The sequence below is a fragment of the Copadichromis virginalis genome, linkage group LG11 (genome assembly GCF_057382275.1).
Source record: "Copadichromis virginalis isolate Kocher_CV1m ecotype Utaka linkage group LG11, C_Virginalis_male_GT1.1, whole genome shotgun sequence".
Taxonomy (NCBI): domain Eukaryota; kingdom Metazoa; phylum Chordata; class Actinopteri; order Cichliformes; family Cichlidae; genus Copadichromis; species Copadichromis virginalis.
In genome coordinates this window covers 31,165,341-31,188,934 of record NC_140628.1, presented here as the reverse complement: position 1 = coordinate 31,188,934, position 23,594 = coordinate 31,165,341, and the positions used below count along the sequence as shown (strand labels likewise).

Below are 23,594 nucleotides of genomic sequence, written 5' to 3'. Positions count from 1 at the left end.
TTTATCTCAGGGGATAGTACAGCAGATTGATCAGCATATTTGGTGCAGCCTCCTCCATTTATTTGAGCTCAGAACAAGGCTGTTCGTGAGAAACATTTTCATACAGTATTAAGAAGTATTAATAAGTGTACCTGAAAGAGTTGGTATAAAATGTTTACATTTAAGTATAAGCTTCTGACCTGCAGTTGAGCACTGTGAGAAAACTACTTCACACTGATCACAAAGACAGAGTACAGTAGAGGTTCATAAGAAAGAGGAAGTGTCAGTTGAAAGCAGAGAAATTCTGTATCATTGTAAAGAAAAAAAAACACATTTTAATGATTATATTAAATATTACATTTAAAATATAAACTTAAATCTTAACAGGAAAACATTTTTCTGCTTCCAACAAAATGATCAGTGTTTTAAACACACATCGTCCTTTTATTTTAACTTTAGCTCAAAGCTAATTGTGGTTTATCACCTTTTATTATATTTGGCATTTGCAGAGAGGCTGCAACACTTCTGCATATGTGGACATGAAATATGCAGAAGTGAATATTCTTAAGCTCTTTAATGCATTCAATGTTTTAATTCAATCATTTAATCTTTTACACTGAGTAAATAAGAAAGTACTTTGATAGCAATATAATCACGCTGTATGGGTTGTATAAAGCTCAGGTAATATAAAAATAAGCTATGTCCTATATGAGTCTTTTTTTTCCACTCTAATATTGAATTGAATATTGATTTATTGATTTGCATTCAAATATCTCCGTGAATATAGAATAAAGATCTACCACAAAGCACGAAAGCAAAGACAAGGCTAATCAAAAGGTATCGGCTGAAGCATATTCTTATTACGCATATTGAGGTTGTAAAGTGCCTTGAGGTGAATGGTGATGACTTGATGCTATATGAATATATAAAACTTGTTTGAGCATCATTACTGGAATATCAAATCTCAAGATAATACAGTGGGTTTAGGGTTAGGGTTAAGGTAAATTATGTAATAAACAATGAACATTTTATAATTATACCAGAGGAACAAGAATGTGAGTCTTTAAAGTTGAGTGGTTTACTGACAGACTTCCTTGTTGCAAGAATGAGGAAGAAAAAGAGAAGAGAGGCGACGATGAAAAACTTTAGTCAGCAAACATCAGTGAGAAGAGAAGCTTGAAGAACAAAGCAAAGCAGGTAAAAAAAAGGTTTAAAGTCTTTCTATCTTTTTAAAAAAAGAAATGTAAAGACTTTTTCACATATGTAGAAGCGCTGGTGAATAAGACCATTATTTATTAATTAAATTGTATGACTGACCCAATGCTGTCCTCTTATTTGGCAGTTAATATAAATTTATTTATTATTACAAGTAATTATTATTGTATTATATTATTGTATTGGTGCTATTGCTGCACTGTGATTATAATTTTTATTTTTTAAACAATATCTAGAAACAGATGTCACAAAGGTCTTTTTCATAAAGAATGCTGGAGTATTGGTATATTTGTGTCACAGTTTGTAAAGGACACATTGCTTTGTCTCAAAGCTAAGCACGCAACATCTTTTATTGAGCTGTGATTTGAATTGTTGACTTTTTCTTTCTTTGTTTTGATTTCTGCATGTTTGCTTCATCTGCTGGATAAGTTATCCTGTGGAGGGAGAGACTGAACGTCTCGAGCATTGAAAATGTTTCTTCTCATCTGGTCGGCTCTGTTTGTCTCTGTAAAAGGAAGCATTGCTGACACGGGTTTGTATCTTGTCCTTTACTGTAATTCTGCTATATTTGTGATGATAATAAGAATTTTTTATTACCCACAGTTCATCATAAACTTGTGCCTTTACTATCATCTATTGGCTTGTGTGCCATTTTAATTTAATGTTTTGAACATTATAGTAGTTGTGGAGTACAGCACAAACAAGCAGCCCGTGTAAAAGATAAAAGTTATTTCAGTGTCTCTAATTAGACATGTTTATTGTAAAGTAAATATTCTTTATCACTATATTTATCTTTCCCTTTGCATTAACAGGTGCCTCAGCCTGGGCACAACAACACTGTTACGACAAAGGATACTGTATTAATCTCACTGGGCGGGAACTAACAGCAGAAGCTGGACTCTGTGTTGTGGTCCCGTGTTCTTTCACTACTGCTGATGAGTTTACACCCAAACATATAGTTTGGTACAAATGTGAAGCATCTCAAAAATTTTGCAGTGATGCTGACATAATATTTCACAGCAACAAAAACACAGACAAAAAAGCTCAGTCTGGGTTTGAAGGACGAGTCTCACGTTTGGAGCCTGATGTGAGTCAGAACAACTGCAGCATCATCATTAATGATCTGAAAGAGTCTGATTTTGGATCATATCAGTTCAGAGTTACTGGTGAACTGAATGGACAACAAGGTGGATTCACATTCATTCCAAGAGTAACTGTCTCTGTTAAAGGTATGAAAATCTATTCCAAGGACAATCATGTAGAAAAAAAACATTCAGTCATTTACAATAGCATATTTTGTATTTTATGGTCTTAATGAAGTATACATTCTTTTGGGGAATTCTTGACCTCTATGGTAGCTGGTAGGAAATGTAGCAGTTCCTGATAAAACCTGTGCTTCCTATTAACCATTTTCATTTAATATTTTAATATTTGAGCCCAGATTAATGTGATAGATCAGACCTTCCCAAAGTGTGGGGCCCGCCCCCTAGGAGGGGCACAGAGCCATTGCAGGGGGGGGGCTTGGCATGAAAAGGGGAAAAAAAACAAAACAACGCTTGGACACTGCTAGCACGGGGCGCATGCACAAATGCAAAGCAGGAGATGAAGCATAGCTGAATATGCTTCCAAACCAACTTCATTCTAAGCCAAAGACTAGAAAATATGGTGAAGCAAGTGCCAAGGTAGGTCTCCCCTGCAAAATTGGTTTTCCCTTCGTCTGGAGCATCGCTGGGCTCTTCAAATCATGGACAAACAGCGTCCCACATTCTTGATTTTTAGTTCACAAACACATCTTGTGATGACTAACTACTCCTGACATTTTGGAGATGTTAGCTCTTTATACAGTAAAGTTACAGTGGGATACAAATAACATCAGGCTGATCCTGCCACGATTTGTTCCCCCTGTCTAAATCACGGACAAACAGGATCCTACAGCTGTTTATGTTTTTAAACCCATTTTGCACAAAGAGACATTTTTTGAAAAATGTATTGACAGCAATGTTGAATATTATTACACAGGAAAAAAACAACTACATGTAAAATAATCACACCATGAGCCTCTGCCTTTCTAAATGGAGGGACAGTAACTGCGTGTGTAAATGTAAGCGTGTAAAACCTGAAGATAGAGACAAAATACTGTTAATCTGACTATGTGCCATTCTGCAATTCATCTCATGTAAACAATAACGTGGCGCACAGCTGACGTGAAAAAAGGCACATACCTTTGACGCTGAGTGACGAACTATGTATTCCTCGTCCACACGTAAACGCAAAAACTCAGTTTTAAAAAATCTCCGTTTTCGGTGATTCGAAACGCCGTTTACGTGTGGACGAAACAGCTGTGTTTTCAAAAATACCCGTGTAGGTGCGGACATAGCATAAAAGAGTTAGTAGTTTATTTCCTTACTACCTGCAGATTACTTGTATTTGCTTAATTGTTTGCTAAATGTTTGAGGTGTGAAATAAACCGCAATTGAGCAAAATATGGGTGCGAACATTTTTCTTGTAAAACAAAGGGGGGCCCAGCGAAAAAAGTTTGGAAACCACTGTGATAGATTAACCTCAGGTAGTTAATTTGGTTTCATTAATTCAGTTTATTTCCACCAGTTCTTAATCAGAAGCCCACAGTAATGATTCCCACACTGACTGAGGGACAGCAGGCCACACTGACCTGCACTGCTCCTGGTCTCTGCTCTGGATCTGTTCCTGAAATCACCTGGACATGGAGAGGAGCAGGAGGGACTGAATCTTACATTACAGGAAACAGCGTGGATTTTAAGACTGAGAATCTGACTGATGCAACACAGAGACACATCTCAACTTTAACCTTTAATCCTTCAGCTGAACAACACAACACCACTGTTACCTGTAAAATCCACTTCACATGTGAAACAACTACAGAGGAGGCTTCAACTTTGAAAGTAAACTGTGAGTTCTTTTACAGTCTCATTGTTTTTGTTTTTTAAATCTACTGAAGTTTACAGCTCCATGCAAGCTTTTGCAAGAAAGTCAGAAGTTAAGGAAAGTACATGATTATGTACTTTATATTTTTTGTCTCACAGATATGAAGGAAGTTGAAGTCACTGGGGTGACAAGTGTCAGGGAGGGAAATGTTCTGAATCTGACATGCAGTGTTGAAAGTTTCCCGCCAGCTCGTATTGTGTGGAAAAAAGTTCCTCCCAACACAAACCTTCAGACTGAAAACACTGACCTGCACAATGATACTGGATCTGCTACACTTGTCAGCCCGAATGTGACAGCAGAAAATTCTGGGCAGTACATCTGTATGGCAAAACATCTGGACAAAACACTGACTTCCTATGTCAATGTGACTCTGACATGTAAGTGGATGATATGAATATTGAATCTGAAGTTCATATTTGCATGAAAATGACATGTTACATGTTTATAGGGCATACAAAGATACAGGATGGCTCTGTATGTGTGCTTCAGTCAGAGGTTTTGACCTGTGTGTGTATTAGTGATGGGTCGTTCGCGAACGAAATGGCTCTTAGAGCCGACTCTTTGAAGTGAACGAGGTTTTTTTTTTTCTTTCTCTCACCCTCTCTCTCGCCCTTTTTTTCCCCGCTAAACTCTGCATGCGCGGCCTGTACTTTGCGCTGGGCAGAGGGGGGAGGGGCGTTAGTTACACTCGCAGTAGCAACAGAAGTGCTCCAGAATGCTAGGCGCAGTGTTGAGCTTTTGTTACCTAGTGGCTACACAAGCCAGGAAGTATCAACAACTGGATTTGGTGTGTGGTAGTAACACGTAAATGAACTTTTTTTTTAAGTATTTGAATAAATATGAGTGCTTGTCTATAAATACACAAACAATACACACATGCTTTCAATTGTGTAATTTAAGTGATCTGGGTAGCTCTGTTTTGGAAGTTCAGTTAATGCTTGAAATGTGTTTTTGAGTTTGTACGTGCTTTTTGGAGTTTGTATATGCTTTAGAGTTTGTACGTGCTTTGTCTCTAGGGGCCATATATAAACATATATAAATAAAACCACTTTTTTTTACATTAGTAATTCCTTTTCTGCATAATTTTATATTATTGTTAATGATAAATTAATTAAAGCAACAAAACAACCTGAAGAGCCGGTTGGGAGCCGAAAGAGCCGGATCTCTAAAAAGAGCCGGAAATCCCATCACTAGTGTGTATCAGTGAAGGGTTTCCTTTACCTAACATCAAATGGCTGCTCCTAGAAAACCACACTCAGTATACTATCATTACTATTGTTTCAAACAACACAGTCAACAGCACTGTCAGTCTCACTGTAAAAAACCATGGCAACAGCACTGTTGGATTTCTTAGCAACATTGGGCATGTAGAAGAAAGAGAGAATCTAATTTCAGTACTGGATTTTTAATACGATCTCTGGTTTGCATGTGCTACACATAATTCAAAACAACATAAACAACAGCACTTTGTCCTTTCCATATCATTTCCCTCAAGTGCAGAGCAATTATCTAGTTTTATTTTAGGATTCCTGATAGTCTTCATTGCCTTTTTGACTGGGTTTTTTTTTTTCAGTAATCGTGCACTGTTTGGTCAAAAATTGCTACAGGTACAACAGTAACTTTAATAATTATTATTAGGTTTTGTGTGAAGATAGATTTTTACATATATTTGTAAACATATTCTATAAAACCTGAAATTTCTCCATGAAAAAAAGACCTCCAGAAATTCTGATGAGTCTTTGGATATGGATTTTTGTTTGTTTGTTTGGATACTAATAGACTTGGATGACTAATTACCACAATCTTTTTTTGTTTTCTATAGACCTTATAGTTTTTTAATATTGATCTCTACCAAATGGTTGAGATATCACTTAATGGTTTACTTATACGTTATGTAAATACAAGTACAGTAGATAATACAGTTGCAATAAATGAAATAAAATACCAAATTATATTGAAATTAATAACAAAAAAACTATCCAGAGCATTTATTTCTGCCACTGGAGCTCATTTATTTCTAGTAGTATGCCACAGAACATCATTCCAGCAAAGGAAAATATTGTATCAAACAACAAAATAGTGCATTTCTAATTTTTTAACATTATATGCATCTCTGTTAAACTTCAGCAGCAGAAAAGTCTCACATTCAGGACAATAGTGATTGTATCACGTGCTGCAAAATCATTTGTACTTTCAAAAACAAAAACAAACAAACATCCAAAACAAAAATTTGAGTAAAGCATTAAACATTTCTCGGCACCCTTCTACACACTAAGTATCAGTCACCGGACACATGTGGCTGTTAAGCCACTCAGCTGTGGCTCCTGGAAACACTCAAATAAAAAAAACAAATAAAAAAAAAAACGTGTGTGTGTTTACATATATAAATATGTGTTTGCGTGTGCTCTCTTCTGTCTTACAGCAGCTCGTGTGAAACATTGTGGTTCTTACAGTACAGTTCTTCCCTGGATTGTTGCTGGTGTATCTCTCACTTTGAATGTCTTCTGCATAACCTACATATGGTTCCTTTGGTATGTTTCTCCACATGTATTTTTATGTTTTTTTGACTCTTTGAATGCAGTCAAGACTTTTAGATGATAATGGGCTTCTGTTTCTTCTTATTAAAGGACTTCAAGAAAAAAGGGGAACCTACATCAGGAGGAGAGAACCGACATGTCACTGCAAAAAGCAGATGTGTCACCAGATTATGATGTTATTGCACACCATATAAACTAAAAAGTCAGGTTTCAGATAGCTGTGTGATTGTAATGGCAGCCTGTAGTCAATACTTTGGTGATGTACTTAATTTAGTTTCATTGTCTTTATTAAAGCAGATACTTTGGTATTACAAATTTTATTTTAAATTAGCTATTAAATTAAAGCTTAATATTTGTTAATTTTTTACATTCCATTGTAAATAAATGAGATTGTTTTATATGTAACAAATTACACTTTCTATTTCAATTTATACATAGAGTTTAATAAAATTGTTCACCTGTCTACAGCTGCAAATTGAGCTTTTTTGTTCTTTTCTTTTATCTTTGTAAGTTCAGCAGGTTGTAGCTAACAAGGCTACAATTATTCTACCTCTTTATGGATCAAATCAGTTCACTAGCTCTCTGGGGGTCAGTCAGTTATAGCACAGTTTTTCTACTGTTCCTCTTTGCCATTGTTGTAAAATGTGGCATGGTGGAATAACTGACAGAATCTCCCATGAAACATTAGGTGAGGAATATTTTCCTGTTCAATTATTGGACACTTTTGTTTGCGTTTGTGTAAGATATAAGCCACAGTGGCAGTGGAGATTTCAGTAGTCCAGCTGCCAGCTATTTTGAGTTGATTACTGGGAATAGTTGATTGGTGTAGCTTGTGGCCCTTCTCTATAAAAGGGAGAAAAAAAGAGGAGTGTGGAAGAGAAAGCAGGAAGGAGAGAGGTAGTACTAGTGATGGGTAGATGAGGCCTTGTGAAGCGTCTCAGCACATTCCCCAAACTGTATCGATACTGAGTCGACACAGTGTTGCTGTTTTGCTCCATACTGTCACCTGCTGGACCTTAAATATCATTGCAGGCAACTTACTTGAGACTCACAACAGGCACTGATTCAATGACCTAGTCATACTTGTATACACTGTAAGGTATTGTACTTTCCATGGAATCATTTTATATTTTTTACATTGCAAATATTATAGACATCTTTGAAATATATTGTGAATGACGTTAAGTGAAAATTAAAATGAAGGTATTGTGAATGTAACATTACCCATTTAAATGTATTTTACGGTGGCCCCTAGAGACAAAGCACATACAAACTCCAAAACACATGCAAACTCCAAAACACTTGCAAATTCCAAAACACAATGGAAGTGCTCCAGGACGCTAGGGGCAGTGTTGAGCTTTTGTTACCTAGTAACTACACAAGCCAGGAAGTACCAATGACCGGATTTGGGGTCTGCAGCCTTAAAGGCCGCATTTTAAGGCCAATTACATCACAGCAACACGATGAAGGCTGTCCCAATTCAAAGGCTGCTCGAAATGTGGCCCTCAAATGCGTCCTTAATTGTAGCCTTCATGGCCCAATATATCCCAGACTTCATAGCGCTGTGGTGGTGTGGATAATTTTGCCGAAAAAAAACGGCGGAAGTGGAGCGGACGAAGAGTAAACTTTCAGAAGTAAGTACTGGATATTATGTCACTTATTTATGCGCAAATGTTTTTATAATGAAGAACATTAAAACATTACTGTTGGCCACATGTCGGGAAAGTTATGTGACATTAGCGATGTCTGTACTTTCAGCGTTAACTTGGTTTTAAAGCCTTTACTTTAAAATATATATATAGTCGACCTTAATCTTACAGAGAATGTGATGATTTTGTGGATAATTAAAGTCAGTCATATATCCACAAACACAACAAGCTGAAAGTCAGTGATGCTGCTCGGTTTGCAGTCCTGAATATCACGGCACAAGCAGGATTCACTGCACTGTTAATGTTAGCTATGTTATATTGCTGCCTCTGTTCGGTGGTGTCGAGCCAAACGGACTTTAACGTGTGTTTGAACGAGCTGACGGTTCACTCGTTAAGCTGAAAGAAAGATGCTTTAATCACAGGAGCCACACATGTGTCCACTGCACCATCTGGGAACTCTTCTTGTTTCGTAATAACACAAACACTAAATCCTCCTGTTTGTAGTAGTGTATACACCTGAGACTGTCACCTGTCTGTCTGTCCTGCACTCTCTCTGTTTCTTTCTCTCTGATTGTGTAATAAAAGTATGAACATTCATTTATAAGTCACACTTGTGTTTGAATCCTGCAGCTTATCACACATTTGATTTCCATGTGTGACAACTGCAAGTGTCCAGAGTGAGGACAGACTGAGGGACCCACTGCTGCACATCATCTGTGAGGCTTTGCACCCCTGATGATCCACCAGGACAAACTCAGCAGTGTGTGAGGAAGAGCCAGCAGCAGCTGACAGATGGAGAGAATAGACAGACTGTTCCCTGTTTGTGAAGGACTGCTAGGAAAGTTTAACATAACTGTCTGTCCTGAATCAGTCTTATTAGGTAATGTTCAAATAATTTTATCCTCCCAGTGTTTTCAGTGTGGGAGAAAGTACTCAGGGCCTTCAAGTTACACACTATGAAAGGCAGCAACAAGTTTAATATTCAGAAACCTAAAGTATGTATCAGCAGCAGAATGGAGCTAAAAATAAATGTTTGTTTCAGTTCTATGAAGCTTTGAGTATTTTGGATTAGTAGTACTGCTGTGTTTGTTGCATCATATTGCTGTAATTGTTTATATGCTTTATATATTCTGAGGTAAGTTGATCTATAGTGTTACATCATATTCTATCAGGATGTTATGTGTTTGTATACTTTCTGCCCAGTTTGACCCATTTAGCAGAAGTCAGCCTGTTTAAGGCTCTGATATCTATTCTGTATGACTTAAAGCAGTTATGACATGGTCTGATTTTCTCACCCAATAAGGGAATATTTCATATATCAGTCTACTCTTCATTTGATCAGAAACAGTTTTCACAGCTTGTACGTTTTCTTTTTATAAATATATGTAAGCAATGAGCCAAATTTAGTAATGCCAACATACTGAAGGAACAACATTTGTCTCTTATATATGATACACCTATATATGCACTGTCAAAGATACTTGTCTTTGAGTGAAGATTTAAGGTGTTAAGACATATAAATAACTGCAACTTGAATCTGTACTGAAGCTCAGTATTTGACACAGAGTGCATGTTCAGTGCTGTAATAGCTAATAATGATTAATATAATAACTATAATATTGGCCATATTATATTTACATTACCAAAGTGATATGACTTTAGTCTCATGAACAACATCAGCTAATTCTTATTTACTAACTAATCTTGAAATAACTGTTCAGTACAGAAATGAAGCCCAAAAATCATGTTTTACTGTCCTGTGGTCTCAGCCTCAGATACTTATCAAATCACACAAAGCTCTTGTAGAAATAAACAAACAAATGAACAAAATATGTTCTCCTTCATTTCTGTCAAACCAAGTTGTATGACACGTTTCCAGCGGTTAGTATCACGGTTGCTAGGTAACCTGGGAAGCGCGACAGAGACTAGACCGTCCCATACAGACAAACTTGCCATTTATTTTGCAAATTGAGCTCAACACTGCCCCTAGCGTCCTGGAGCACTTCCGTTGTGTTTTGGAATTTGCATGTGTTTTGGGGTTTGCATGTGTTTTGGAATTTGCATGTGTTTTGGAGTTTGCAAGTGTTTTGGAGTTTGCAAGTGTTTTGGAGTTTGTACGTGTTTTTTAGTTTGCAAGTGTTTTGGAGTTTGTACGTGCTTTGTCTCTAGGGGCCACCGTAGTATTTGACTCAGAGTTTATTATAAATTTCTATTCCGAAAAATAAGTTTATCCAATGTTTTTGCATTCAGTCCATTGCGTTTTTGACACCATTTCCTCAGCTTTGGAAAACACACGCTCACAGGGCACAGATGAAGCTGGGGTACACAAAAACTGTAAAGGCAGGTGGAAAAGGTTCGGATAAGATGTCTTCCTATTCCCCCTGTACGTTAAAGGATCCTCTGATCTTGGAATGTTTCTCTCCAACACTCTCCACAATACTAAGGGATTGTCTTTTATAAAAAAATAAAATAAAATTCAGGACTGCCTGGTCAAAAACAGTCTTCCTAGATGCTTGATTTCAAAATAATAAAACATATATTAATGAAAAAAAATGATGACAATGCTGCTCAATGTCTATATAGGCCTAGCTGTGTTCATTCTCCGTGTGTTTGTCTCCTCATTTTCATGTTTGGCTCTGTAATGCCTAAACATTGAGGAGGTGCTTTTGTTTGTGTAAGAAAGCGCCGCAGAACAGATGCGACATTTAACCTGCATAAAATGTAATGAATACTTTACACTGCAGGTCACATTGCTGTTTTTCCTATTCTGATAGATTACACTGAAACAAAGACAGACAAACAGTTACCTTATTTGCAGTTAAAAGATTGAAATGATCCCACGCAGCAGAAGCTTTTCTTTTTCTTTTGGGCTCCATTTTTTTATGGAGAGATATGTATTATCTGTTTCTTTGCGAGAGTAATTTTGTTTTTGTTGTTTTGGTGGCGACACATTCCGTTGACAGATGCAGATGTGGTACCTTTTAAACACAGTTTAGAGCGTTGGCAATGAGCGATACAGCAGCTGTATCGATCACGTGACTTTTTCTTAAAGCGACACATGCACCGATACAGGTTTCGCTCTGTGAGCTTGATACATGTGCCGGTGCGTCAGTGTTGCTGGACCCATCACTAGGTGGTACAACACAGTTGCATCTGGTTGCAGCTGCAGACTCCAGTGAGAGAAAGGAATATTTTAAAGGAAAATAGATTTAACATCGCCTAAATGGCTTTGCTTTCATAATAATTACATTTTGCCAGAAGGAGTATTCATTTTAATTAGGATTTATGTGGATTTGTTTTGATAGTACAGAATAGGAACTTTTTAGTTTGCTGGATGTGTGTATTATGGAAGTTTAAGGAGGAAAGCTTACTCTGTAATTCGGAGTTAACCAACCAGATGACACTATTCAAGACCTAGAGAGGAAGAGTTTGAGAGATGAAATTCCAGGATCTGGTGTGGACACACACTCTATACTAATGCAAGACCTATTAAGGTGGGTGAAAATGTCATGTGAAGGCTGTGTGCAGGGAGGAATGGTGGTAAGGAGGACACAAAGTGCAAACTAATTGAGGCAAAATGTGAAATTAAAACCAGCTTTAATGCTGAACTAAAAAGGAACAACACTGAAAGTTACAAAATAAACTCACATAGGCAGACAGAACACACATTACAAGATGAGGGTAAATCGCAACACAAACAAACGAAAACACGGGGCTTAAATACACCGAGGAGCAATCAGGGAATGGGAGACAGGAGGGAAACAGCTGGGGCGCATCAGGGCTGACGAGACAAAGGAAGCAAAACCAGACATGCTAACATGAGACACGGACTTTCAAAACAAAACAGGAAACACAGACTGAACTTACAGACAGACTCACAAGCAGACACTGCAACAGAGTAGTGATGGGATTTCCGGCTCTTTTTAGAGAACTGGCTCTTTCGGCTCAGCTCACTAAAAAGAGTCGGCTCTTTCGGCTCCCAACCGGCTCTTCAGGTTGTTTTGTTGCTTTAATTAATTTATTATTAACAACAATGTAAAATTATGCACAAAAGGAATTATTAATGTAAAAAAATAAACCGTGGTTTTATTTATATATATTTACATACGGTGGCCTCTAGAGACAAAGCACGTACAAACTCCAAAGCACATTTCTAGCGTTAACTGAACTTCCCTGAGTATTTTTTTAAGTAACAATGTTACTTAAATTTTATAGGAAGGGAAACGTCTGTGTGTGCCTTGCCAAACACAGCCACAGCATTGAAGCACAGTTGGACAAAATATGTGACTTACAATCATTTTGCCAACATGAAAGCCGGTGGCAAGCTGTTTCTCTGAACTACTTGGTGGTTCAAAGAAACAGCTAAACACACACAACTGTCTATTCAACACTTTTTTCTCTTTCAGCTTAAAAGAGGATGTGAAAACACCCTTTGTCTTGACCATTAAATTTACTGTACATGTTGCTAGTTTTAGTTATTTTTGGCTTATTGAATATTGATATTAAAATAAAACGGTAACATAGACATTGTGAGATTTCCTTTTAAATACAACTTATTTTGATGCACGTAAAAATATTACTTATGTGAACTCTGCAATATGAAGGCGTGTATGAAACTTTGAAATCTGCTAAAGCCCCAAGAATGTCAAAGTATGTGATGTGTGCCAGGCAGGATGAAGAACCCAAAAGCAAGACACATACACAAAGGAATAAACTCAAAACGGCAGCTTTATTGCTGTAGAAAAACTTGAAAATAAAATACAAGAAAACTAAACTAGAAACTCAAAACATGTAGCGCAAACTAGAAAACCAGGAAACAGAGAACCAGAACATTACCAGGAGCATGGAAGAAAAACACAGCACCGTGAGGGGACAACGCAACAAAGAGCAAAGGAAGACACATTAAATACACAAAGGAGGGAAAGAAAAACAGGAGGGAAACATGTTTCTTATGTTTCTTGAATTTACACACCACTGTTGCTTGTGAAGCTTTCACTCACATGTGCTGTACCAGTGTGCCAGTAATGTGATTTCAGATCATTTGTGGCCTGCAGTCGGGTAGTTGCCTTTGGATTTGTTGCTACTTCTGTTTTGAATGTATACATACAGTGAGACATTAAATGCAAGGGACAGCAAAAGATCAGCAAAGTACACAAAAAAGAAACTTTATGCCACAGCCAAAACTTGCGGCCACGACTGTGCATGTACCACACACTGTCAGTAACATGAGGTTTCTTCACCAGTTCCAATTCCTTAATTTTTACCAGCTTCGAGTTATCAAGAAAAAAAAGAATACTCTCTATGCAGAGATTCAGCAGTAGAGGGTCTTTTTTAAGCAAATAAAACAGCTGCATTTCTCAGTGCTTAAGTAGTGAGAAATACATTTACATAGTGTGATATAAGATGGTGCTTTTACTGAAGCCAGTCTTGCTCAGTAACATTTAAACGTGTGCTGAGAAACTTCCTTATATCTTGGTGCAAAAACAAGGAAGAAACAGAAAATAGAGACGACTAGGGCAGTCAGCTGAGATCACTGTGGAGAGAAGAGAGAACGAGAAACACAGGAAAAAGGTAAAAAATAAATACAATTCCACCTTTTCTTCTATATGGCACTGCTGACAAAAGTTACTTGTGCTGGACAAAAAAACTGGTGGACTGTTTCTACATTTATTTCTGTTGTTGTATTAATTAAATGATACAGCTATGTATTAAGACCGAGTTTATACATATGACTGCTAGCAAATTATGTGACATTCTTTAAGATAATTTGTGTAAAATGTGGACAATCCCTTGTTTTAGTTCTGCATCTTTACATCATCTGCGTTCAAGTTTCTCTGTGGAGGGATAAACTGAACGTGTCACATATCGAACATTTGTTCTCATCTGGGGTATTCTGCTTTTCTCTGAGAGCAGCAATGCTAAAAAACATTTTGACTCTTCTGTATTCTTGTAATTAGGTTGCAAAACTGGTGGAAGACAGCAGTCTCAAGAATACTGTGTTATCCTTTGTGAACAAAAACTAACAGCAGAGGCTGCTCCTCTGCTGGACAAGTTATTCTGTGGAGGGAGAGACTGAATGTCTCGAGCATCGAACATGTTTGTGCTCATCTGGGCAAATCTGTTTTTCTCTGTAAAAGGCAGCATTGTTGGCACAGGTTTGTATCTTCTCCTTTCATGTAATTCTACTATATTTGTATTTGATTTTTTTTATATTTGTATGTAACACTCTTTTTCTGAAATTTATCCAGATGATAAGATTTTATTAACACTCACAATTCATCATAAATTTGTGCCTTTACTATCATCTGTTGGCTTTTTAACAATTAATTTAATCTTTTGTGAAACATGTCTCGAGATACTGTTAACTAATATCCAGGCAGATTTCATAACCTGGATATAATACACCATGAAATGTGAAAACTATAGTTGCTGTATATAGCACAAACAAACACCTTGTGTAAAAAATACAAGTTACTGTGATATATCATTATATTTATCTTTCCCTTTGCATTAACAGGTGCTTCAGCCTGGGGCCAACAACACTGTGACAAAGGATACTGTGTTACTCTGAGTGAGCGAGAACTAACAGCAGAGGCTGGACTCTGTGTTGTGATCCCGTGTTCTTTCACTACTGCTGATGAGTTTACACCCAAACATACAGTTTGGTACAAATGTGAAACATCTCAACACAGGTGCAGTGAAGCTGTCATAATATTTCACAGCAACAAAAACACAGACAAAAAAGCTCAGTCTGGGTTTGAAGGACGAGTCTCACGTTTGGAGCCTGATGTGAGTCAGAACAACTGCAGCATCATCATTAACGATCTGAAAGAGTCTGATTCTGGATCATATCAGCTCAGAGTTACTGGTGAAATGAATGGACAACAAGATGGATTCACATTCATTCCAAGAGTAACTGTCTCTGTTAAAGGTATGAAAAGCTATTCCAAGGCCAATCATGTAGAAAAAAGTCATGTATAATAACATATTTAGGATTTTTATGGTCTTAATGAAGTATTAACTCTTCTGGGGAATTGTTGACCTCTATGGTAGCTGGTAGGAACTAGAGATGGCACGATACCACTTTTTTATGTCCGATACCGATACCGATATCATAAATTTGGATATCTGCCGATACCGATATGAATCCGATATAGTGTTTTTTAATCAACAAAACTGTTTTTTAAAATATCTTGCTGCATTTTGCAAGTCTGCAAGTTCATACTCAAGTTTAAAACAACAACTACACTAAAGCTATTCTGTTATACCTGTATACAAAAAAAATATTTCATAGTTCAGCAATACTGATCAATCTAATAAACTTAAACCTACACCATCCTCCCTATTCTGGTATTTTAAAGAGTACTTAGCGTAAATATTAAGCAACCTAACTAATAGGGTTCCAACTCCCAGCAACAACAAAAATAAATAAATAAAAAATAAGGAACCACCCCTCACGCGCCACCTCATGATGCTTAATCGACGTAATCAACCTTAATTTGATGCAGTGTGAAAAAAAATGCACAGAAATCAATTATTTTTCAAGAAATATTAAATAGATTCAACATCTTTCTTCAACAAAATTGCAGACTGCACAGATGGTACCTTCCCAAAGTAAAAAGTACTATAGCTTACTAGGGTATATTAGACTTAATAGTCACTATATACAGTAATTGACTTCTATTCATTTTACATCAAATTAAAACTTTGGGTGTCAGATAATTATTTATTAAAAGCTCGACATTTTAAATGAGAATAAGAAAGAAAAGTATGTCTTTGTGTCCCCTTTTCCCTGTTCATGCCCTATCGGCCCCCCTGGCTAAACTTTGCTAGATCCGCCCCTGCACAGTTACCAGCGTCAGCTACGTAGAAAAAGATCCTGGTGTAGAAAGAAATATTAAATAAATTCTAACAACAGCTTATCAAGCTTAAACGTTCTGCTGTTGTTCAGCCGCTGGTTTCCTCTTTCTGGTGCAAAGTGGGCCAAAAACAAACAAGAGAGACGGACTCGCGACAGAAAAGCCGATCAGCTGATCATTTAAGCAGTTTCATGATTGAAGTAGCAGCCGGAGAGCGAGAGGCAGTCGCTTGTTAAGCTTAACACAGGAATGCTTTACAAACATTCAGAGATGGACTTACACACTTGCTTTACTTCTCTCGGGGATAACTTTGTCGGAGATGAAATGCCAGGTTGCTAGCGAAGCTCCACATGCTATCCAGACCACCGACAGGTCCGCATGCCACAGCTGCTCTATCACGTGATGCATACTGCTCCGACTGCTAACGTTCTGAGGTGAGTTACGGCGTGTTGCAAGTTTTGCGAGGTGCTTTCGTGATATTTAATGGATCGGATTACATTTTTTATTTTTCTCCGATATCCGATCCAGTAATTTAGGTCAGTATCGGACCGATACCGATACGTAATATCGGATCGGTCCATCTCTAGTAGGAACTGCAGCAGTTCCTGGCAAAACGACCATTTTCACTAAATAGCTTATTATTTGAACCCAGATTAATGTGCTAGATGAACTTCCGGTAGTTAATTTGGGTTCATTAATGCAATTTATTTCCATAAGGTCTTAGTCAGAAGCCCACAGTAATGACTCCCACACTGTCTGAGGGACAGCAGGCCACACTCACCTGCACTGCTCCTGGTCTCTGCTCTGGATCTGTTCCTGAAATCACCTGGACATGGAGAGGAGCAGGAGGGACTGAATCTTACATTAAAGGAAACAGGACTGATTTCAACACTGACAATCCGACGACTTTCACACAGAGACACATCTCAACTTTGACCTTTAATCCTTCAGCTGAACACCATAACACCAGTGTCACTTGCAAGATCAACTTCACAGGTAGAAAATCTACAGAGGAGACTTTGACTGTACATGTAAACCGTGAGTACTTTGCAACCTCCTATTTATTGTTTGCATTTTTTAAAATCTATTGAATCATCAGCAGATTCTGAAAAGGAAATAACATGATTGTAAAATGTGTATTTTTATCTCACAGATATGAAAGAAATTACAATCAGTGGTGTTACAACTATTAGGGAGGGAGATGTTCTGAATCTGACCTGCAGTGTTGACAGTTTCCCTCCATCTCTGATTGTGTGGTCTAAACTTGGTTCTGACACAAACTTGCACAGTTATTCTGGATCAGCCAGGCTTGTCATTGAGAATGTGAAACCAGAACATTCTGGACAGTACATCTGTGCAGTTACATATATGAACAATACCCTGAAGAAGGATGTCAATATCACAGTGATATGTAAGTACAAAACTTTGTGCTTTTAAGCAGAAGATTTTTAGCAGTGGTCATATTCGTTTCATCCGATACCTGAAATGGTGCATTTAGATTAGTGTAATTCTTTTGAATAACTCTTACAGCCACACCTCGTTAAATATATGATATCATCTCAACATCTGTGTATATTGGCTTTGAAATGTTTAGACAGTGATACCACTGACGACTTGTACTTTTCATAAATGTCAAAAATGTCATTTAAAATAATTTTGAAAAGTTGAAGACGATGTACAAATGTACATCTTATTATTTATAGATGTAGAGTAAAAATTTGCTTAGAAAGAGAAATACTGTAGACTGCACTATACAGGGGAAGTAAGAGGAAATGTATTAGGAGCCTTTTGAAAACTATTATGATAATGTACAATGACCAAATTGTAATTTGCATTTTATTGACGTTTGTGGCATTTTACACTTTGCATTAATTAAACACACGCTGTTATCATTCTTATCCTGCAAGTTAACATCTACACAGCTTTGCAAGATGTGATTTTTTTTTATGTTTTTTGAGGGGCGTTCGGGCATTTTTCTGATTGAACAGAAAATGGCAGTGCAACTTGCCCTCTCCTTAAATATACCACTGAACTCACTGAAATGTATTTTGCAGATAACAGGACACATCAGATCATGGGGAATACAACTGTTAGGGAGGGAGATGTTCTGAATCTGACCTGCAGTGTTGACAGTTTCCCTCCATCTCTGATTGTGTGGTCTAAACTTGGTTCTGACACAAACTTGCACAGTTATTCTGGATCAGCCAGGCTTGTCATTGAGAATGTGAAACCAGAACATTCTGGACAGTACATCTGTGCAGTTACATATATGAACAATACCCTGAAGAAGGATATCAATATCACAGTGATATGTAAGTACAAAACTTTGTGCTTTTAAGCAGAAGATTTTTAGCAGTGGTCATATTCGTTTCATCTGGTACCTGAAATGGTGCATTTAGATTAGTGTAATTCTTTTGAATAACTCTTACAGCCACACCTCATTAAATATGTGATATCATCTCAATATCTGTGTATATTGGCTTTGAAATGTTCAGACAGTGATACCACTGACGACTTGTACTTTTCAAAAATGTCATTTAAAATAATTTTGATAAGTTGAAGACGATGTGCAAATGTATATCTTTTATTTATAGATGTAGAGTAAAACTTTGTTTAGAAAGAGGAACACTGTAGACTGCACTATACAGGGGAAGTAAGAGGAAATGTATTAAGAGCCTGTTGAAAACTATTATGATGTTGTACAGTGACCAAATTGTAATTTGCATTTTAATGACATTTGTGGCATTTTACACTTTGCATTAATTAAACTCGCGTTGTTATCATTCTTATCCTTCATTTTTCTGGTTGAATGATTACATGTCAGTGTAACTTGCCCTCTCCTTAAATATACCACTGAACTCACTGAAATGTATTTTGCAGATAACAGGACACATCAGATCATGGGGAATACAACTGTTAAGGAGGGAGATGTTCTGAATCTGACCTGCAGTGCTGAAAGTTTTCCTCCATCCGTGATTGTGTGGTCTAAACTTAGTTCTAACACAAAGCTGCACAATGACACTGGATCAGCTACACTTGTCATCCATAATGTAACATCAGAACATTCAGGGCAGTACATCTGTACAGTAAAACATCTGGACACAGCTGTGCCTTCATATGTTGATGTAACTGTGACTTGTAAGTAGATGGCATGTATTTTTAACCTGAAGTTCATTAACATTATAGCTTGCAGCGTGTCCTGTTTTATGATTCTGACTACATGTTTACAGGGCATACAAAGATACAGAATGGCTCAGGATGTGTGCTTCAGTCTGAGGGTTTGACCTGTGTGTGCATCAGTGAAGGCTTTCCTTTACCTAACATCACATGGCCTCTGTTGAATCACCACACTGAGTACTCTGTCATTACTAGTGTATCAAACCACACAGTCAACAGCACTGTCAGTCTCACTGTAAAAAACCATGGCAACAGCACTGTTGAATGTGTTAGCAACAATGGAAATGGAGAAGTAAGAGAGAACCTGCTGATCAATAACAACTTGTCCAAAAAAGATGGTAAGTTTTGTTTGGTTGTTGCTGTTGTTTTAAATTAAAACCCTTTCTGTAACACTTTTAACCACTTGACATTTTTACTACCATTTTTGGACCCATGTAATCTATGACCTATGTAATTAAGACAATCATTAGACTAGCCATTAGGTGTGCTGTATATAATTCAATATGTGAGTTAACAGGTTTTTCATGTTGTTTCCTTCGAGTGCAGAGCTGTCATCGGGTCTTAGGTGGCAATTTCTGGAAATTATCATTGCATTTTTGATTGGTGCAGTTCTTTCATCAGGTGTTTGCTTTTTGGCAAAAAAGTGCTACAGGTACAGAATTTATTTTTGTAGTTATTATTAATGTTTCCGTGTAGATGCAAATTAAGATTCATTTCAACATTGTTTCTGTAAATATGCCCTTTTCTACAGGAAAGAAATGACGAGTTCTGGACATTTGAATGACACTTTTGTGATGCTGACACGTCCAGATGACCCACTGGTATTTATGTTGATTCATCTTTTTTGATATAACTTAAAATAATAAAATGGGTTTCTGCACAAATATCTTGCATACATTTGGAAGAAGTCTTACTGCTGCTGGTAATCCACACTGGATTCCACTGGATAAAACTCATCATTTCAAGGCATAAAAATAAAAATCTTTCACATCTCTGTGTTACATAAAGGCAGATGTATATGCATAGTATGTAGATAGGAATCTCTCTCTCTCTCTCTCACACACACACACACACACACACACACACACACACTGAACCACCTCTTATATTAAAACAAACCACCCCACCAAACTAACCACTCACTGCACAGCGCTATCAGGTGAAACAATAATAAGTCAGCTCAGTCCATCAGGACTACACTAAACAACAACACACAAGACAGTGTCAAGCAAGACAGTGTCAGGAAAGTTGATTGTTTTCCAGAAATGAAAAGCCAATCCTTTAATGAACACTACATATTATACAACTTTAGATAGGTGCATCATTGAAAACATGGGCTGACAACAAGGCATAGCTGTAATGGTAGGCAGAGGCTTCAGAATAAAGTGACGCTGCCTTTATTCTGCTAGGCGACGTTTAACACTGCCTAGCAATTTACAGGTGCACCCCTTACACCAGCACAACGCAGGAAGGGACAGATGGAGAGAGAAACCAAACAAATAGGATAGCTTGACTTAGAATATGGCGCAGAACTCAAACCCTTTGAAGCATGAAAGAATACACACTAGATAAATGGATAGTTTGCACAATGTTGGGCTGCCTGTAGCTGATAAATGACTGAAACAATTTACTTTGTACCTATCAGATATATGATGGTCAAGCATTACAAAACAACCAGACCCTGAACTCAAACAGTGGGACAAAAGAAGTGGAATATGCCACCATTGATTTTTCCCTGTTAAAAACAAAGCCAGCAAGGACGCAAGAAAGCACAAAGACGGAGTACGCTGAAATCAAGAGGATAATAAAAAAAGAACAAGTAGATGATGATGGAGACGACGGTAAAATGTTGGAGGGGGAGATGAAACACTGTGAACCAGAAAAGAAGGAAGGGGAAGATGAGGCAGTGTACTCCACTGTGAATGACATAATAGATGATAATTGAGGAATTCTTTTGTATAGTTGCTAAGGATAAATATTGATCTCTTCAGATGTAATTGATGGATGGATGGATTTCCATTTTGTGTTTGAATTAATTTTTGAATTAAAATTTCCATTTTGTGTTTGAATTAAAATTTTCTCTATGTTGTAAACTTCACAAATATTAACAAATCAAATCTTACAGGGATGAAAATGTTACCTCTGAATATAATGCTCTGCAATAGTTTAATGATTACACATATTAGAAAAATGTCATGGTTAAGCAATTTTTAGATGTCTATACTTCTTTACTATAAAATCTTGCCCAATGACATTTAGCTGTAGTAGTAAATATAGTGGCTTAACTTTTTTTTTACTGTATTCTTGATGTATTTTGCAGATTTTTAACGGTTTAAGTTTCCATTTGGCAGATGGCCAACACTGACATTGTCTGGCCACATATATTTGAAAGTGTACAGCCAAAGTGTGACAAATGATCTTTGGAGTTTCCTTTTAGTGCTTTCACAAAATGCCATTTTAAACCATGTTTTTTGTACTTTGTATTCTTGCTGAAAAATGTACGTCTTTTTGCTTAGTAAATTTATTTTTTCCCTGTCTTGCATGAGATCATTTATTTTCTTTTTGAGTTTTTATCCGACACGTTCATCAAGTCAGAATGTTTATTTTGACCAAATCATTTGTTTTATACCAAACAATCTATTTCAAGCTAATGATATAACTAGCTTCAGTGGTTCTAATGCTAATGTCAAAAGTCCCCGAACACTCCTTAAGTACACAATAACAATGCACGTGTAAGGGTTCCTAAAAACAATATACAAAAGTCTTTATAGCTTAAAATTACAAGCAGTCTGCATGCTCACTTTCAACAAGCACACTACAGTTTACATATTATTTGGGGCTGTTTTTAAGTTGCTTGCTCAAACAACAGTTTTCTCATTCCAGCAGTCAAAATCAGGTTATGACAGTAATGATGAAATTCCCTTTTTTCAGTATGGTAACGTATTTCCCTACAAAACGAAGCGTGCAACATTTTCTTCAGGAAAGGCATATCAGTTCTAAGACATGGCCAACAAGTGCTTAAAGTGCAAAGAATATAAACAATTTTTGATTTTATGGCTACAAAATATCAACACTCTTTAGATATTCATATACTATTTATTTTTCATTTACTTGCCTCTAACAAGGTTTTGCATTCATCCTGAGCAGTATGCGCCATCTAGTGGCATCTTTGAGTAACATAAGTCAAGTACAACCAAACCCAGCATCTGTACTTAAAGACACAACAAAATTTTAAAAAACTCATCCTGCTTTTAACTCAAAATTATCTGTGATTTTTACATGATCATAACCTTAAATATTTTTTATAGCTTATGTTTTTAATTTATCCACACATATTATTAACCCTTAACACACTCTGTACACATGATTTTAACCCTTAGCGTTATATTCCTGGTGTGTCATGGTTGTTTTATACTTTACAGATAAGCGGACCACCTCTGCATCCTCACTAAGGGTGGCTCTTTTATGTTTGTTTCAGTTTTCAGCCCCTGAAGTTGCTGCTTAATCTTTGCTTATAGCTCCTTCTGCAGAGGTCCTCATTCCCATCTCCTCCAGATGTATTTTAGGAACTAGGAATTCCTCTAAGGCAACACACTGAGATAAATTTCCAAATTACAGGCAGAAGGATGGAGAAGAAAGAAATGGAAGCATAAAATGTGAGAGAAATGAGAAAAGCCCACACTCTCAATAACAGCCATCTCCAGATTTAAATGTCATGAAAATGTTATTCATGCTTTTGTTTTCTCTGCTACTGTAGATTACTTCAGCTCTTTTCAGCAGCACATTTTCTCATTGGTATTAGAAAATAGACCAACATACTGCAATCCTGGCTATTGACTTGGAATTGTCACTCATTCTTTTTAAAGCATGTGGTATCTCGGCTCCAAGTTAAAAGCACCACACGTGTTGACCCTATAGCAATCTTACATTCTCCCCTCACTTTTCTATTTTCTTATACAAGAACTCAAGAAAAAAGTTCAACTCAAAAAAAGAAAAGAAGGAAACTCTGGCCTTTCTGTTCCAGAAGGAGAGTTCATTTAAACCCTGAGTCAGTCACTGGGGTACTTTAGATCATCTGAAATTGTCCAACAATTCACATGCATTTCATCTGAGATTTTAGAAGCTGCCTTCTGGAAAAAGTACCAGAGCATCCGGGCCCTCACTACAGGACTACGGAAAAGTTTCTTCCCCCCAAGCTGTCAGACTGGAATGAC

At 37.0% G+C, this 23,594-nt stretch overlaps 1 protein-coding gene across 1 annotated transcript; it reads left to right on the top strand.

Moving 5' to 3' along the window:
* Positions 1-1,665: 1,665 nt before the first annotated feature.
* On the top strand, positions 1,666-21,915 carry LOC146699061 (sialoadhesin-like). The gene is made up of 11 exons (XM_085471970.1): positions 1,666-1,726; positions 2,007-2,423; positions 3,802-4,122; positions 4,257-4,535; positions 17,357-17,614; positions 18,258-18,515; positions 19,084-19,341; positions 19,434-19,718; positions 19,927-20,032; positions 20,132-20,201; positions 21,026-21,915. The coding sequence occupies exons 1-11, from the start codon at positions 1,666-1,668 to the stop codon at positions 21,323-21,325; spliced, it is 2,613 nt and encodes an 870-aa protein (XP_085328096.1). The 3' UTR covers positions 21,326-21,915.
* Positions 21,916-23,594: the final 1,679 nt, after the last annotated feature.

Excerpts from the sequence above, each read along its gene's own strand:
- LOC146699061 (XM_085471970.1), top strand. The coding sequence starts at position 1,666 with ATGTTTCTTCTCATCTGGTCGGCTCTGTTTGTCTCTGTAAAAGGAAGC. Across the intron at positions 4,123-4,256 it reads TTCAACTTTGAAAGTAAACT|ATATGAAGGAAGTTGAAGTC; the intron begins GTGAGTTCTTTT and ends TTTGTCTCACAG. Across the intron at positions 19,342-19,433 it reads TGTTGATGTAACTGTGACTT|GGCATACAAAGATACAGAAT; the intron begins GTAAGTAGATGG and ends ACATGTTTACAG.